This window comes from Quercus suber, unplaced genomic scaffold (assembly GCF_002906115.3).
Source record: "Quercus suber isolate HL8 unplaced genomic scaffold, Cork oak 2.0 scaffold_281, whole genome shotgun sequence".
In the NCBI taxonomy this organism is placed as follows: Eukaryota; Viridiplantae; Streptophyta; class Magnoliopsida; order Fagales; family Fagaceae; genus Quercus; species Quercus suber.
Window position 1 is genome coordinate 346,436 of NW_027069737.1, and position 16,461 is coordinate 362,896.

General features: G+C 32.8%; 2 protein-coding genes across 2 annotated transcripts; both read right to left on the minus strand.

The window, feature by feature from the left end:
- Positions 1 to 856: 856 nt before the first annotated feature.
- Positions 857 to 1,885, minus strand: LOC112007426 (uncharacterized). The gene has a single exon (XM_024039771.2). The coding sequence runs from the start codon at positions 1,729 to 1,731 to the stop codon at positions 1,069 to 1,071; it is 663 nt and encodes a 220-aa protein (XP_023895539.1). The 5' UTR covers positions 1,732 to 1,885; the 3' UTR covers positions 857 to 1,068.
- Positions 1,886 to 12,329: 10,444 nt separating this feature from the next.
- On the minus strand, positions 12,330 to 13,266 carry LOC136071036 (F-box protein At5g41720-like). The gene is made up of 2 exons (XM_065781857.1): positions 12,487 to 13,266; positions 12,330 to 12,389 (listed from the first exon to the last, which is right to left on the minus strand). The coding sequence occupies exons 1-2, from the start codon at positions 13,264 to 13,266 to the stop codon at positions 12,330 to 12,332; spliced, it is 840 nt and encodes a 279-aa protein (XP_065637929.1).
- Between the last annotated feature and the right edge of the window lie 3,195 nt (positions 13,267 to 16,461).

Consider the following 16,461-nt stretch of genomic DNA (forward strand, 5'->3'; position numbering starts at 1 on the left):
AGTAGCCACATGCATTTGTCTGAGAATTTCCAGCATTTATGACAAAAAATGGGGACCATTTTGAAACTATTCAAATTAAAACCGTGTAGAAGAGCTAAGCCAAAAATACTAATAAAAACGACGCAGTTTCATGTCTATTAAATAACGAAACTGCGCCGGTTTCTTCCTAATTTGTACCTGAACACTTTCGTAAACTGACCCAAAAAGCTTTCCATGAAAAGTAAATTTTACCAAGGACAACCACAAAATAAAAAATAAAAATAAAAAGATTTTCATTTTCCATCTTTATTGGAAAAATAAAAAATTTCATTAAACACTTTGATTATCATTTTATTTTATTTTATTGTCTCTCATCTTTTCCACCTTCAAAATTGATCCAAATAATGAAACCAAACCATAATTTCAATCAATAAAAATTCATCTTTGACCCAATTTTTTGGAAAACACAAATTTTTTTTTTTACTTAGGTACAAAGTTTTCAAGTAATTGAGTACCAACCTGAACCCAACAAGGAATGAAACTGAGAAAGAAACATAGGGAAAGTGATCATTCAACTAAAAATATTTGCATATTTGTTAACAAAGTAATTTAATTCAAGTAATTGAGTACCACCCTGAACCCAACTGAGTTTGAAACTGAGGAAGAGAGTGATCCTTCAACTAAAAAAATTGAATACTTGATAGTATGACTCCCCAAAAAAAAAAAAAAAAAAAAAATCCATATATAGTTAAAAGTTCCTAAACTCATTCATGCATAGAAAATTAACCAGCTTTGCTCATACCTACTAATTACAACCCTAACATGTATATATACACAGAGATATTAAGATAGAAAATTAACCACAAAGACCCCAAAATAACAGGAACACCAATATTGGTGTCTTATAAAGTTATAATTCAAAGGAGAAAAATAATAATAAACCAACTCTTGTTGATTCAAAATTACACCAACCCATTTTTACATTGTAAGGGTAATATACAAAAAGACCCAAAAAAAAAGGGAAAAAAGGAACTAAACCCACCTCTTAATTTTCTTTTCCTTCAATTTCCTTCATTTTCTCTCTCAGATTCATTGATTCCAAACACCCCAAATCCTCTCCCCAATAAAACTCACAAGCTTTCTCACAGACCCTTTATCCAACCCTTCCTCTCCATCACCTCCACCACCCCCAACAAAACCTTCCCCACCATTATTATTACCACCACCCTCATGATGAGCACCCACCGATTCCGACTCGCTCAACTCGTTCTTGCCCGAACTCGATTCCAACCGCTTCAACTCGCTCGACCCACTATTACACCCTCTCTTACTATTCCTCCTCTCCTTCCTATTCCCTTTGCCGCTCTTGCTCTGAGCCAACTCGGCCTCGAACGCGTCGATGATTTCGTGAATCACTTGGCGATTCGGCGACTCGTCCCATCTGACCCAGTAACTCGTGTAGCAACGGAAACAGTTACAGTTGAACTGCGGCGGGTGATCGGAGCTCAAACTGCCACGTTTAGCAACAACCCTGTTACGCTGTTGCTGTTGCTGTTGAGGTGAGCCGTTACAGTTAACGGTGACGGAGGAGTAGTTGGAGCAAGAGGAAGAGAGAAGATAAGCGAGGACTTCACGGTCTTCAGGCGAAAGAGCCACCGTTAAGGTTAGTATGGTGGCGGGAAGGAAGGACAGGTGGTCGGATGTGATTGGTGGTGACGGATGAACTGTGCCTCTGCGATACAGTTTCTTCATGGTCAAAAAAAAAAAATATATTGGACAAAACTCAAAACTCAAAAGTGCTTTGCTAGGTTTTTCAGACAGAGAGAAACAAAGACCAAAAAGAAAGAGATGACCGAGAGAGAAAGAGAGAGCTATTAGGTTTTGGACTTTGAAAGTTTGATGAGGTTTTTTTAAGGTTATATTTATTTATTTTTTTGGGTGAGAGAGAGAGCGAGAGCATCGAAGTTGGTGACGTGTAAGGAGAGGAAAGTTCACGTGTGACGCAGGGACATAGTGGCAGATGGTACAGTCTCAGAGTGAGTGAATATTATTGCAAGTGATGAAAATGGGACCAACCTTCTTTGATAGCTGATAGGGTAGGGTCTTTCACTCTTTTTAGCAAAAAAATAGAGTTCACTCTTGCTTTCTCTAGGCCTCCCAATTTGAGATTTGTGAGTACTAATCAATGCTTGTGCATGTACCCCATTTTTTCTTTTTTCTTTTTCTTTTTCCTTTTTTTTAACTGCTCTTTAGGTCTTAGATTAAAATTAAAAAAAAATAAAATCTAATAGAGCATCTATTAATAAATTATTTTTTTAATTATAAAAAAAGAGAAAAATAGAATAACTTTTTTGATTTTTTTGTTATTTTCCGTAAAACCTTTCCCAATTATCAATTACAATTTGCTAAATTGACAATTGTGAAAATTTTGATGCCTTTAAATCTATTGGTATTTAATTTATGAGTTTTTTTTACCGCACTATTTATCATAATTTATCGAAAATTTTCACAACAAATTCATACATAGTAAGTTGTTATATATTTTAATTTGAATTAATAATTTAATTTTTTTTTTACTCGTAACAGTCAATAACAATCTATAACTTAAAATTTGTTGCGAAAATGTTACAAAAAGTTATAAACATAAAATTTCTACTTATTAAAATGCTGGACAGTAGACAGTAACTAATCACTTATGCATGAATCTCATACATGAACCCATTACGTTTTTTCAACCCTAAACTTTCTCTTGATTTATTATAACATTTTTTGTTTTGTCTTATTTGGAAATAAGTATTAGTACTTCACTGACCCTCTTTATACGTTTGGGTTGGTGAAAGAGGGGATTGGTGGTCGGGATTTGATATGATAGTCAAGCTTGGCTTGTATTAGGTGCCATAAGCCAGAGATGCACCTCTACTGGTTTTGTTTTTTTTGACTTGTTCCTTTGAAAGCACAATCTGGCCTCAAAAACGAAATTTTCAAACTACAGTGTGAGTTTGGGCAGGGGCAGACTCAGCGTTTTGTGTGTCTGCATTTTTTTTGGCTGGATTTTATGCAATATTCACAAGACTTATAAGTACGAATTTTAGCAAATATTAAGTTAAAATTGAGTCTCACGATATTATTTACACATTTAAAAATTATTCTGCTACAATACTTTCAGTAATAAGTTTTCTGTTTTCAATAATAAACAGTATCCAAACAGACTCATAATACTCGAATCAACAATGGGTGATTTTAGTTTTCTGTCAATTTTATTTTTAATTTTTAAAATCTAATCAATTTGTATTGATAAAAATTAAAATTGACTTGATTTTAAAAGTTGTGAAACATTTTTTTTTTTTAATTTTAATTGTTCAAGAACAAAATTGAAACAAAAACAAAATGTGTTGGGACTAAAATTGTAATTTGGCTAAAAGAGAATATGAAATTTACATGTTTGACATAACCTTCTCTGGATTAAAAAGAAAAAGAAAAAGATTGGACCTTTTGATTATGGATTGGGATATTAAATTAAATCCAAATAACAATAATAATAATTAATTTAAGTTTTGGACATTTGATTAAATGAATAAAGAAAAAAAGATACTTGAAATTTGTCCAAACAAAGAGAGTGAAGGAAGAAGAAAGAGTTGGCAAAACAAATAGAGATGTGAAATTGCAATCAAGTTTGATATAAATGACATCAACTTATCTCCTTTCTAAATTTAAAAAAAAAAGGAAAAGAAAAGGATTTACCCAATATGCCTGGTGGGTTAGAGATTGAAGTGTAAGCCAATTAATCAAATTAAGGCTATCTTCTCTCCCTCTATCTTTCTCTCTCATTCACACAAACTCAAAGGCATATAACATTTGAAAGTTTTAAAATCATGAAAAGTTGATAAATGGTTGACAACATGAGGGGCTTGGGATGTTAGATATTAAAGTAATTAATCAGAGAGGGTTAGACAAAGAAATAATAACTGCAGATGAAATTCAAATCTCTTATGTTAAAAAAAACTTTAAAAAATAAAAGTAGATAAATAATTGAGCATGCTAAGTCAACTCTTTTCACTTATAATATGTTTAAGGTTGTTGCTTGGATTTTTGGATGAGTCAAATCCCTTGGTTTATCTCATAGGATAAGCCCCATTCCCTCCTAATGAAATAGAAAATAGGACTTACCATTTGGACAAAAAGACTTTGGTCTAGGGTCCCAAGACTACTTGAGAAGGGTATATTCATATGTACATATGCTTTCCTCCAATCTAAATTAAAGAAGGATTACATGTTGGTTATAAAACCATCCACAAGTATTTTAAAAGCATGATTTATTAAATTATTTAAACAAATTGCATGATTATTATTCTATTAAATAGTTGTTACTAAAAATGCACAAAAATACTCATTTATATAGATAGATATTAAGTTCCTTATTTTAAGAGGACATGAGAACCAATAAAATTACACAATCATCACAAATCCTTTGCATACGAAAATGATGTAATTGCCATTTCTTCGAGTGCTAATTTGGATGATTTGTTTATTATGAATTGCTAGTCTTTATATATATATATATATATTTTTTTTTTTTTTCTCTGCTAAAAAATTTAACAGTTTTAATTTGATTATCATTTTTTTTTCTCTGCTAAAAAATTTAACAGTTTTAATTTGATTATCATGTGCCACTTGGCAGCTAATAATTGCTGTCTCATGCACATGAAAGGTTATTATGATGTACAAGCTTGCACTAATTACTTGATATAATCACCGCTCAAAGGACGATTCCCTCTCTAGGTACAAATGATAGAGTTAGCTAGCCAGGTCTACGTGAAGAGAACCTAATACGTGCATTTATTATATATATATATATATATATATATATATATATATAGGGATAATTTTTGCCTTAAGACCAAGTGTTGCACTTTTTAATTATTTTTGGCTTAAGAGTCCCACATTGGAAAAATTGCCTTCATCTTTCTACCTTATAAGACATGAGCCAATGGAGTTAGAATACCACTAGCTTGGTTTATTGTGTGGACAATTTTTGCTTCAAGATCAAGTGTTGCACTTTGTAATCATTTTTGGCTTAAGAGTCCCACATTGGAAGAATTGCCTTCCTCTTTCTACCTTATAAGGCATGAGCCAATGGAGTTAGAGTACCACTAGCTTGGTTAATGTAGAAAGAGGAAGACAATTCTTCTAATGTGAGACTTAAAAATGATTACAAAGTGCAAAGTGCAATACTTGGTCTTGAGGCAAAAATTGTCCTCATAATATATATTCCTAGTATTATTTCCTTGCGACGTAAGGATCGACGAAAATTCATATATAAGCTCAAAAATTTTAAAATAAATAAAATTAAACTATTAAAAATAAATAGTAATAATAAATTATAAAATAATTAAATAATTTTAATAATAAAAATTACTTTAAATTCTAATGGTTTAGAATTTAGATTTGATCAATATTTATCTATTTTAATATTTTGAAATTCTCTTTTTGCTTTATGTTAATTTCTTAATATGAGATATAGAATGAGTTTAATTTATCCCTTAGTTAGCATAAACAATAATAAACAAAATAATTCCTCAATACCAATTTTTTCTTAGTGATAGTCTAATTGAAAAAATCAACACATTCACAAATTAAATACATAACCAAAACTAAAATTTGAAATATACACAAATAAGTTCAAAATTTGAGAATATAAAAAAAAATAAATAAAAACTTACATAAGAGAATCAATAATTTAAATAGGTGTCCATTATTTTGCTTCTTTATAGTAAACTTTCTTTTGCATAATATCTTGAACACAAGTTCGGAAACAAAGAACAATAAGTAAAATTAATTTATTAGATTAAAAAATAAGCATAAATTTCATTTTGAAAAAAAAAAAAAAAAAACAATATAGGGTATATTGTATGAGATTTAATTATAGGGATGGCTTATTGGTTAAGAGAGATTATATTGAAAAGTCATAGCTAAATATATAAGTACTAAAAATTTTGATAAAAAACTTTTAGTTGGAGTAGAATTTTAAATTTCTAAAATTTAGATGATAAAGCTTTATCTAAATTAAATTATTGTTAAATCTTATCCCTTAATCAAGAGCTTTTTAGTATAACATCCTAATAAATATTAATTTAATAAGAGCCACTTCAGTAAAAAAGCCAAAAACAAAAGTGTGGATTGCGTGGGATTTAGTTTAGAATTTTGTATAATAGACTTTTACTTTGAATAGAATTTAACTTTGTTTTAAATTATTGTGTTGTGTGGAATTTATAATACACTTTTATTTTGAAGAGAATCTAAATTTGTTAAAATTTTAATGATAAAATTTTACTTAAATTAGACACTTGTTAAATATTATCCCTTAATTGAGTAAATATATCATAACAAAAAATATATAATTAATTTACTAATTAGTAAAAGTAGCCACTTGTCATAACCACGGCTTTTAAGCCAAAATTTTATTATATAGTATAGTATAGCGTTGTGTTTAACTTTTTTTCATCCTAAAAAGGAGAAATTTTAGCTTTTTAAATCCTTAGTTTTTTTTTTAGGTAGAATAATATCTCTGCTTAGCTTTATTTTTAAACAAAATATACTAATAGAAATAAATTATACCAAAGGGGCTCTAACACATACAATATATGTAACTTCTATAATGAGCTCAAAACTGCAACAAGACCAATCAAGACCAGCCCAATAGTGAAGAATACCTGTATGGATAATCATTCATATAACTAATATTTGACAGGATGCTATTTATGAGCTGATGATGCCGCCGCCTTGTAGAATTGCTTCTATCCTTGCGAACATGTAGTCTCTTCTTGTATCTTATTCTAATGTGTTTGTTGTTTGGCAGCTCACTTTGTAGCTAAGTGGTATCTAGCTTGTAATTTTTTTGGTTCGTTTGATTAGGGTAGCTGTCCTCCTTGTTTTGCTTTTGTAATTAGGAAGGAAAGGCTAAGCTAGCCTTTGTTTGTTTTTTTGTTTCTTTGTTCAATAAAAATTTTCTTTCCATCCAAAAAAAAAAAAAAAAAAAAAAAAAAACTAAAACTAGGATCAAGAACCAAGTGCAAGATAATTAGACAAGTCAATTTACAAATTGTTGTACAAATGGTTAATTGATTAGAGAACCAAATTTTGAGCTTTTCTTGAAACTAGACTTAGAAGAATCCTAGTATAAATACTAGGCAATCATTTTAGTACATATTGGTACTTTTAACATTGATGCAAATTCCTCTACTTTCTCCCTAGGCTGTGTTCTTAATCCCTTTCTTCTTCTTTGGAAGATAACCTCTGCGAATCAAGTCAATTTCCATAACACTTCCTTGGACATTTATTTTAGTGCCACTTAATTTAATGACAAACTAATGTCTCGGTTAAATAGCATCTTCTGTTTTTCTCCACCATCAATTTCAGCAGTCTGAATTTGCCTTAAACAAAAGTAATTTAAAATAGCTTTTAGATTTAGGTTCATCATAATATGTGAATTGTGAAGTAAGGACCAGCTTGTCCAGCTTCAAACAATACAATTCTGTCAGCCATTCATTGGGACCACAAAATAGATGTCTGTACATACATTCAGATTCATAACCAAAAACACAAGTAAATTGAAGAGTTACATGCAAATCTAAATATAGAATTAATACAAATTTGTCTTACAGCCTTCTAACTCAAAGTTTTAGTTTCCAAATGATCCAGATATGCGTCAATGGCAGTGGGGCCTAGTGGCAGATATGACTAGTTGAATCCAATATAAATAGATGGGCCTACTGGTACACATAAAACACCAAGAATATTAAAAAAGGGGATTATCTATAACAGTGAGAAGAATTAGCAAATACAGTTGGGTGATTCTACTAAGATCTGCTACTTGGACTGGAATGTCCTAGTAGGGTGCCATGTAGATCCTCAGACCTAAGTAAACTCTTGCAAACATCAGGCATTGAACTCTGTCTACAAAGTTGTTAGTGCCAATGCATACAAGTTGCTTTAGTGAATGAGTTTCAAGCAATCCAGCACTATTTAGCTGCAACCTATCACCAAATTAAAATCTATGCCACCACACCATAGTTGATGCACTAGAGAAACTTGTAGATGAGCAATTATTCTCATTACAAATAATAAGATTACATTTGATTATAAAGAAAATGCACAACAATCCATAACTAAACTAGGAGATGAATATGTCAAGATGGAAGACAGAATGAGGGTTTTATTTATTTATTTATTATTATTATTTTTTTTATGGTTAGAAATCCTACACTGCTACTCTAACCCATTCCCCGCCAACCACCACCCCTCCGGCCCCCTGGGGAGGACAAAGTGAGTATTGAACCAAATGTATTACACCTCTGATGCAAGGAGCAAAATCAATTTTTTATTTCAGAATTTATTATTTTCGATGAACTTAATGTTAGCAGACAATTTTTTTGAACTTAATTTCGCTTTGAATTTTGAATTTAGGCTTTAATTCATTGAGGATTTTATGGGATGTAATTGTGCCTTAATGTAATCCCTAAAGCTTAATAAAAGGAGGCTCTAGGCATGGTTTGAGAAATTGTGTTTGGAATGGTAATCTTCTGATGAAAATTTCTTTGGCTTGGTGGTGATTCCATGCCCCTACATAGTGAAGCCTTGGGTTTCCTATCCTATCCTTTTATTTCCTATTTTCTTTCAAATGCGTTATGCCTCAGCCACCATCCCATTGTTCTACATCCCTCAATGATATGATTGAGAACCTATCTAAAAAATGTCTGCTAAGATCTTTGTTTAATATGCATCCAAATGGCAAGTCAAAAAGATACTAAAAAAAATATAAAGAAAAGAGTCTAAAACCACATCACAGTGTTTTTTGAAGAAAAGTTCCCTCTTTGCGTTTGGTGAAATTTTTTCTACTATAGACGAACTAAAAGGAAATCATCCAGTGAATACTGCACCTCCTCCTAGAGTTTTTGGGTACAGAAGAACATTTGCCAATGTCAAGGCACCTGCAAAAGAGTTTTTTAAATTTGCATATTATAAGCACTAACTAAAATCAATTATGTAAAGTATTTTGCTCTGTGCATTTATTTAATTATTTATTTATGTTTTCTTTTACGGGATGGGGGGCCGCCGCGGGGGGTGGGGGGGTGGGGGTGTGTGTTTTTGTGTGGAGGAGGAGGGTGGCAATGAGAAGAGGGAGACCTCCATGACTGAATCCACACACAAAGACATTATTCGGATCTGTGCCGGCAGCTTTTTCTTTATCTATCATTGCAAGCACGTTCTGAACTGCTTTAAGCACACCACTTTCATCTTTTCGAGAATTCTAATTCATGTCAGCAAAATAGTCTTCAATAAATGCAACAAATTAACATATCAACTAGTATTGTACCAAAGCAATTCACAATCCTCTCCTGGAGATTCCTTAAGCCTTGCTGCATCACTTCAACTATAGCAAGAGCAACTGAAAAATTCTAATAACTGATAATCCATAAAAGATTCAAGTGGAGAAGTATGTTTGCACTAGTGGGGCGATCTATTTGGTTCAGAGTCAGATTGATGCTAGTAAAGGCCAACAATGCAATCAAACATCAATGGTATGACCTTCAGAAACTCTAAAGACATTATTTAATATTTTTCTGAAGTTAACAGTACTGTATCAGAAGATTGTGGCACCTCTAACAGAAGGTTTACTGAACCACTTTAAGTTAGCTGGGCTCTACTCCTATTAAGACCTTGTTCCACTTGATCATGCATAAATAAGTGCCAAGTCAATTTGACTGATGCCAATCATCAAGCATTAGCAACAGATGAACTTATAAGTAAAGCCATCATAAACGAGGTTTTGCATATTAAAGTAGTCAATTACCATTCTACTATCACAGCATAAATAGTAACCCATTGAACAGAATTCTACTTCATACAAGAATTACCAGTAAATCCCTTATCAGGAGCCTCTTGTTTCCAACAAAACCAAAAAAAAATAAAAATAAAAAAAAAAAAAAACAAAAAAGTCATTGGGTTCAATTCAATTTGATATCAACAATGCTATAGACATAATTAATTTCACAAGTTTTTTTCACAACTTGCTGCGTTGGAAAATTATAATTGGTGCAACATTATTCCCACACAGGACTACCACTATCATCACTTTATTGCACACCAATCAGAAACTGCCACCTCAACATATGTGAAATTCTTTGTGTACTTAGACTTACTGATTTCTAATGCATATATCATCGTGCAAACTGAAATCAAAGAGAGATTTAAGCAGTAAAAAACAAGCTAATGAGCTCTAGCTAAATAACACCACCTTCCCTCGTAAGAGTATGGTGGAAGGTGGGGTTGTAGCTTGTAGGTTCAAGAGTCAAGACTCACAGTGTATGCGTGTAACTTACCATTTAAACCAAAAGAAAGAAAGAGGGAAGCATAACTTACAGCTGTCACTGGAAGCTGATGAATGTCAAACCATGAATGCATCACAGCTCCATCTACAAGGAGAAGCAAAGACAGAACGGCATTAAGATGAAGAAAATATTTAAACATCTTCATCAGAATGAGTAAATCTTTGACTTGTTATGCCGATGTTGATACATGCTCTATAGCTTGATGTTACTCATTATTAACATACAAAGCAAGGAAGCCACACCAAGAAAGTAATACTCCCTATGATAAGGCCAAGAGATAATCGAAGGGAACTAATGAATAATGAAAAAGCAACACTTCAATTGGACAATAACAGCATGGTTGGACATCCCAAAGACTTGAAATGATTATATAACTTTTTAGTGGTTAGACATTTCTCTGATTATATGTTACAATTTCTTTTTTAGTAATATAATTTTAATTCATAGACCAAAGGGCATTTTCCAGGGAAAACATGGATTATTTTCCAGGCATTTTCCAGGAATAGCATGCTATTCAACTTTGATGTGAAAATTTTGCATCTAAAGTTGGTTTACATGCCATGCTGAAAACCTTGAACTCCCTGAATATGTCTTCTAGAAGAACCAATGAGGAAAAAACATAAAGGATACCCACAGGCCAACAAATTCAACCCAAGATGATGAAACACAAATGAAAACTATACTTTATGATAATGAAGCAAAATGTTTATCCCTCTAGTAATAAAACGGTAGCCAAAGACAGATCAATAATCCATGTTTTCACAAAGGAAAAGGCCACTGCCAGAAAATTATTTTATCGCTATTTACAACATGCAACATCAGAAGTTAATCAGAATTGAATATTTTAAGAATACAATGACCATCAACAAACCAAATGAAAATGGCATCTATGTCTTTATTTCTTTTCATTTGAAGTTTTCAGAAAAAATTGTATGAATAGAAGAATTTACATGAACAGTACCACCAAGAATCATAATTCTGAAAGTTTAATTTACTGTGCCATTACATCAGTTTCTTTAGGGTGACTTCTTGCTACGCTATAAGCGATGAATCTCATGTCTTGACAAGTGCATTAGTGACTAAAAAGAAATTGTACTTTTTAATTTCAATTTGTTGTTATTAGCGTCCCTCAATGCTCCCTTTACAGTATCCATTGAATAATCCAAATAAAAAATTTGACTAAGTCAGAAACTATAATTGCAAATATCTCTAATTTATTAGATATGTTATAGCATTGTAATTTGAGAGATAGATGTACTGCTTCTCAAGTACACCGCCGGTATACCTGGGAATTCTGTTTTTTGATCAATAAAATTCCCTTACTTATTAAAAATTGCTACGCAAATATCAGGAACTTGCTAGATTGCACTATCCAACTACAGGCAAGGCTGCACAGATTTGAGCAAGGCAAGTCTACCACCTGGAGATAGTAGATTGGCTCGATGGCATTGAGGCCTTTTAACAACGTTTTTTGAACAAGGATTGATATAGATAAGCAAACGTGACAAAACCACCCAAAAAAAAAAAAAGTTCTACAAATATGAATGATAATTAAAATCCAAATTTAAACTGAAACAAAGAACATTAAAAATATCCACCACATCGATAGATTTATAAAAAATTTCCTCATCTAAAAAAGAAACAACAAAATAAAATTAATACTAAACAAGAGAATCCAACAAAGAACTATAGATAAATATTCCTTCCGACCATTAATCTTCAAACTAACAGGTTCTAAGTCAGATTGAAAGGGGAAAACTTCTAACGGATGGATTTCTATTGGATAGCTCTGCATGTTGAACACGTTCGAACTGCACTGTTTAAAGTTGCAGAATATTACACTGTAACAGCCCTTCATGACTGCAATGTCAGTACTGTAGAAGGCTGTGGGACAAGTGCTCCATTCCTCCACTCCAGTGCTCACTGTTTTTCTCTCACTCCATTTTATTGTTTTTGTCTCCATCACCCAAAGTTGTATAAAATCAATACCCTTGCAAACCATCCCAAGGTTCCCTTGGTACTCTACAAGTTTCATGTAACTAAAATAATTTCTCTTGCACAAACTTTTAGGGATATCAAATATGGTCCAACTTTCCGTATCTTCATGAAACGCGAATACCTGGTTGTTAGTCATAAGCCAATAAAACGAACCACAAACAGACACAGCAGGCTCAAGTCTCAAGAACTCGTACTCAGGAAACCTTACCGTATCTTCTAATTTTTTCCATGACCATGTTGCCGAGTCAAAAATCTCACACCAAAGAGAATAGCATGAGTTGTCTCTGATGCCTGAGAACTTGGGTTCTGAAAACCGAACAATTTTATAGTGCAATGGATTTGATCTAAGCACCACCATTGCACATCTTCTGGTTTTGTACCGTGTTTTAGGATTTGGTATCTGCTGCCATTGTTTTGTGCTAGGCTTGCAAACAAAATACTCAGGTACTCCCAAATTTCTTGTTTCAGAACTCTTCATGCACAACAGAATACCTTGTTTAGTGGAGGCTTCAATCTGTACTGGACCAGGCAAGAAGTCAAGGGAGAGTTTAGAGTCACAATCCAAAGCATTGATGGAAACAAACTCGGAAACGGGTTTTCTTGTGTAACCCTGAATGAAAAATCCAGAAATCGTTTTTCTTTTTTTAGAATGTTCTTGCATGAAACTTGTATCATAAGTTAGCAAGTTCCGGTCTTTTGAAACTAGCCTGCACCTTCCAATATCTTTCAAAGTTGCCCGGCTCAAAATCTCAAACACCAACTCCCAAGTAATAGCAGGAGACTCCTTTTTCTTCGGCAGCCTCAAAGGCAGCGTAAAAAGTTTTTTGAACCAAGAAATCATACAAACAATGAAGGTACACTTCAAAAACGACAACATGGGAGAAGAAGAGGAAGAAGCCATGTTAATTGATTAGACAAAGGTTATGAGTTGTGATTATTATTGTACGCACCCGATACCGAAACCCGTCTGACTGGGCCTCAAGTTGGGCTCACAACTTACTTGTATAGTGGGTTTGGATTTCCAACACTGGGTCGTTCTTCTCGCTGAGACCTAAGGCCCTTTCTTTTCTTTCCTCGTGGGTCTGAGTCACCTTCTATTTTTACTCACTCTGTTCTTATACTCTCCATACTGCGCACCATTTTTTTCCAACCCCCTTCTTCTCCAAACTTCCTGCATTTATAGGCCATAGTTTAGTGGAGAGGTCATAATTACTTGCCAACGAGTGCGACCGGCGGTCCACTATTATCGATCGTAAGTGGGTGGTCAGGAGCCATAGTTTAGTGGAGAGGTCATAATTACTTGCCAACGAGTGCGACCGGCGGTCCACTATTATCGATCGTAAGTGGGTGGTCAGGTAGGAGTGGGAAATTTTGAGGGTGGCGTTGGAACTTGGTTCCTGCCTCCACGATAGTCCTCGGGAGCGGCGGCTCTCCGGGGCGAGGCCGGGTAGGTACAGTGCAGGTCTTCCCGTGAGTCAAATATCTACTCCATGGAAAGGTGTAGCCGAGAAACGATGAAGAAGCAAGGCTTGGGCTTGCCGTACGCGTGGCCCGGGGGTGGGCTGCCGGGTATAAAGGAATTGGCCTCATGGGCCATATACCCAGGCCAGGGCCCAAGGCCCAATGTAGGATATGACGCGGGGGCCGTACAATTATATAGTAAGTTTGAATCCCAGTTTTATACTACGTAATACTAATAAATTTTTTCCGAGCTTGGTTCGAATTCGGAATCCTAATCCCTGTCGTATAATACTCTATACTAAATAAAATGTTTTCCGAACTTGATTCGAATTTGGAATCCTAATCCATGTTGTATTGGTAATACTAGACAAGTAGAGTCACAATTAAAGTAAAAAACTTTTTTTTTTAGGAAATTAAAGTCAAAAACTTTATTATCAAACCAAAAACAATAAACTAAAAAAAGGAAAAAACACAAAGAAAGATTGAGTAAATGTAAAATGGAGAAGAACTTACGGTAACAAGTGGGAAACCCAATGGTGCTACACAGGGTGATTGCTATGGCTGCAATTGGCTTCAGGTTACTTTTACTGTCTTACTTTTTGCAAATTATTAGGAACCAGGTTTTCAAAACCCGCTTGTCTTTGTGTGAAAAGTGCTAGTCGTACGAGAATGAATTGTCGTTTAGGTTCAAATAAGACTTTTTAAATTTTAGCCCACGGACTTTAACAACACAATACCTTGAATTGGTTTTTGTGGGTGGAGTTGGGTTCTACATTTTTCTTATTATCAGAGCTTAAATTTATGGAAATAAAGTTGATAAAACTTTCAACCAAATATATGTATTTGTTGTGTTTTGAAACTTTTTTTTTTTCTTTTCGAACTTGTTGGTTTGATTTATTTTGGTAATTTAAGACTTAATTTTGATTAAGATGAAATACCTAAATGTGTTAATTACAATTTTTTTTACAATAACAAATTACAATAATTTATGTCTGATTATTTTTAATTAATTCTAACAAAATAGAACATGATGTCTCTATTTTACTTCAAATAGAAAGAGTTCATTTCACGGTTAAAATTTTATTTTCTGGATACCTTGTTCAATCAAAATTTTTGTTAATTTTCTTTTCATAAAACCCCAAAAAAAAAAAAAAAAAGCATGGGTTTAAAAACCGGACCAGGACAAAACCAAATTTGCCTTCGATTCCCGATTTTGGACATTTTTACTGGATCATATTGGCACCCAGTTCTTGATCAGATCGGCCTGTCCTATCCAGTTTTTAAAATCATGAAAAAAAAAATCTTTTTAATTTGACATTTTTTATAAAGTCCACAACATTTTCACAACAAAGTATAGTTAGTTAGTTGTTATTGGTCTTAATTTAAACCTACTACTAAAATTATTTTTCTAACCCACCAATAACAATCTATAATAACTTGCCACATAAAATTTGTTGTGAAAATATTATAGACATAGCATTTTTCTTTCATAAATAATAAATATGTTGCTTGGTTAAGTTACTTTTTTTTTTTTTTTTGAGGAACATGGTTAAGTTACTTTTATTGTCATTAAAGGGAATTAATAATTAAAACTTAATCTTAATTCCCCATATTAATTGAAACTCCCACGTTAAATTCAAGCTTCCCCTAAACCCATCTTGGACCGGTCCTACACTAGCTCCTCTAGCTACCTTTAAACCCATCTTGTGGGAATTCTTTAATCTTTATTTTGATGGTGTGGGTTTGACTAAGATTTTCTTGAGCGATTTAAATGGTGCCAATGATTTTTTTTTTTTTTTTTTCAATAGGCATTCTTTAGTGGATTGATTGTTTTCTCACCAGTTTTTTAAACTTTCGGTTAGTTGTTTCCATTAAATTAGCAATTCATCTATACAATTCCTTAGAGATCTTTTCCTAACCATTAAGGGTAGCACATTTTTAATTTTCTTTAATATATAGTCGTATTATCTTAGTTAAACCGTGGGTAGCTTTTAAGTGGTTGTTCTCCTTCCTTGAATATATTATTCGCTCACAAGTCTCATTATCATAAAGTTTATAGTTGCATTTTTGTTGTGAAATTATTTTTATCAATATTATTTATCATGTAGGTATGACAAAGAAAAAGTAATATAATGTTCAATATAGATAGCTCATTATTATTTCCCGGGGATGAAGTTTCTTTCTAGAAGGAAAAAAAAAAAGAGTTGGCAAAGAAGAAGAAGAATGATATATCGTAATTATGTGAAATGCTTTTTTATTGGAAACAGGCTTGAACTGTATTAATTTAGTTTTTAGATGAATGTTGTATATTTGACTAATCTCTTTATATATTAGCTCCATATGATAACTACTACAAACCAAGGCAACTGGCACCCACATTCTTAAAGAATCACTTTCCGGTATAAATCGCATGAAAAAAGCTACCAAAAACTTAAAGCTAATTGGTACATATTTTAATTGATATATAAATATAAAAAGCTAATTGGAGGGAAGTTTGTTGGTTGGGATGACTACAAAATTTTACGAGGGAGAGTTTTGAGGTTTGAACTTTAAGGCTACTCTTTGTTGTTTCTACAGTGTTTAGAATGTAGTTTTTATTTATTTGAGAAACAGAATGTAGCATAATTGATTTTTT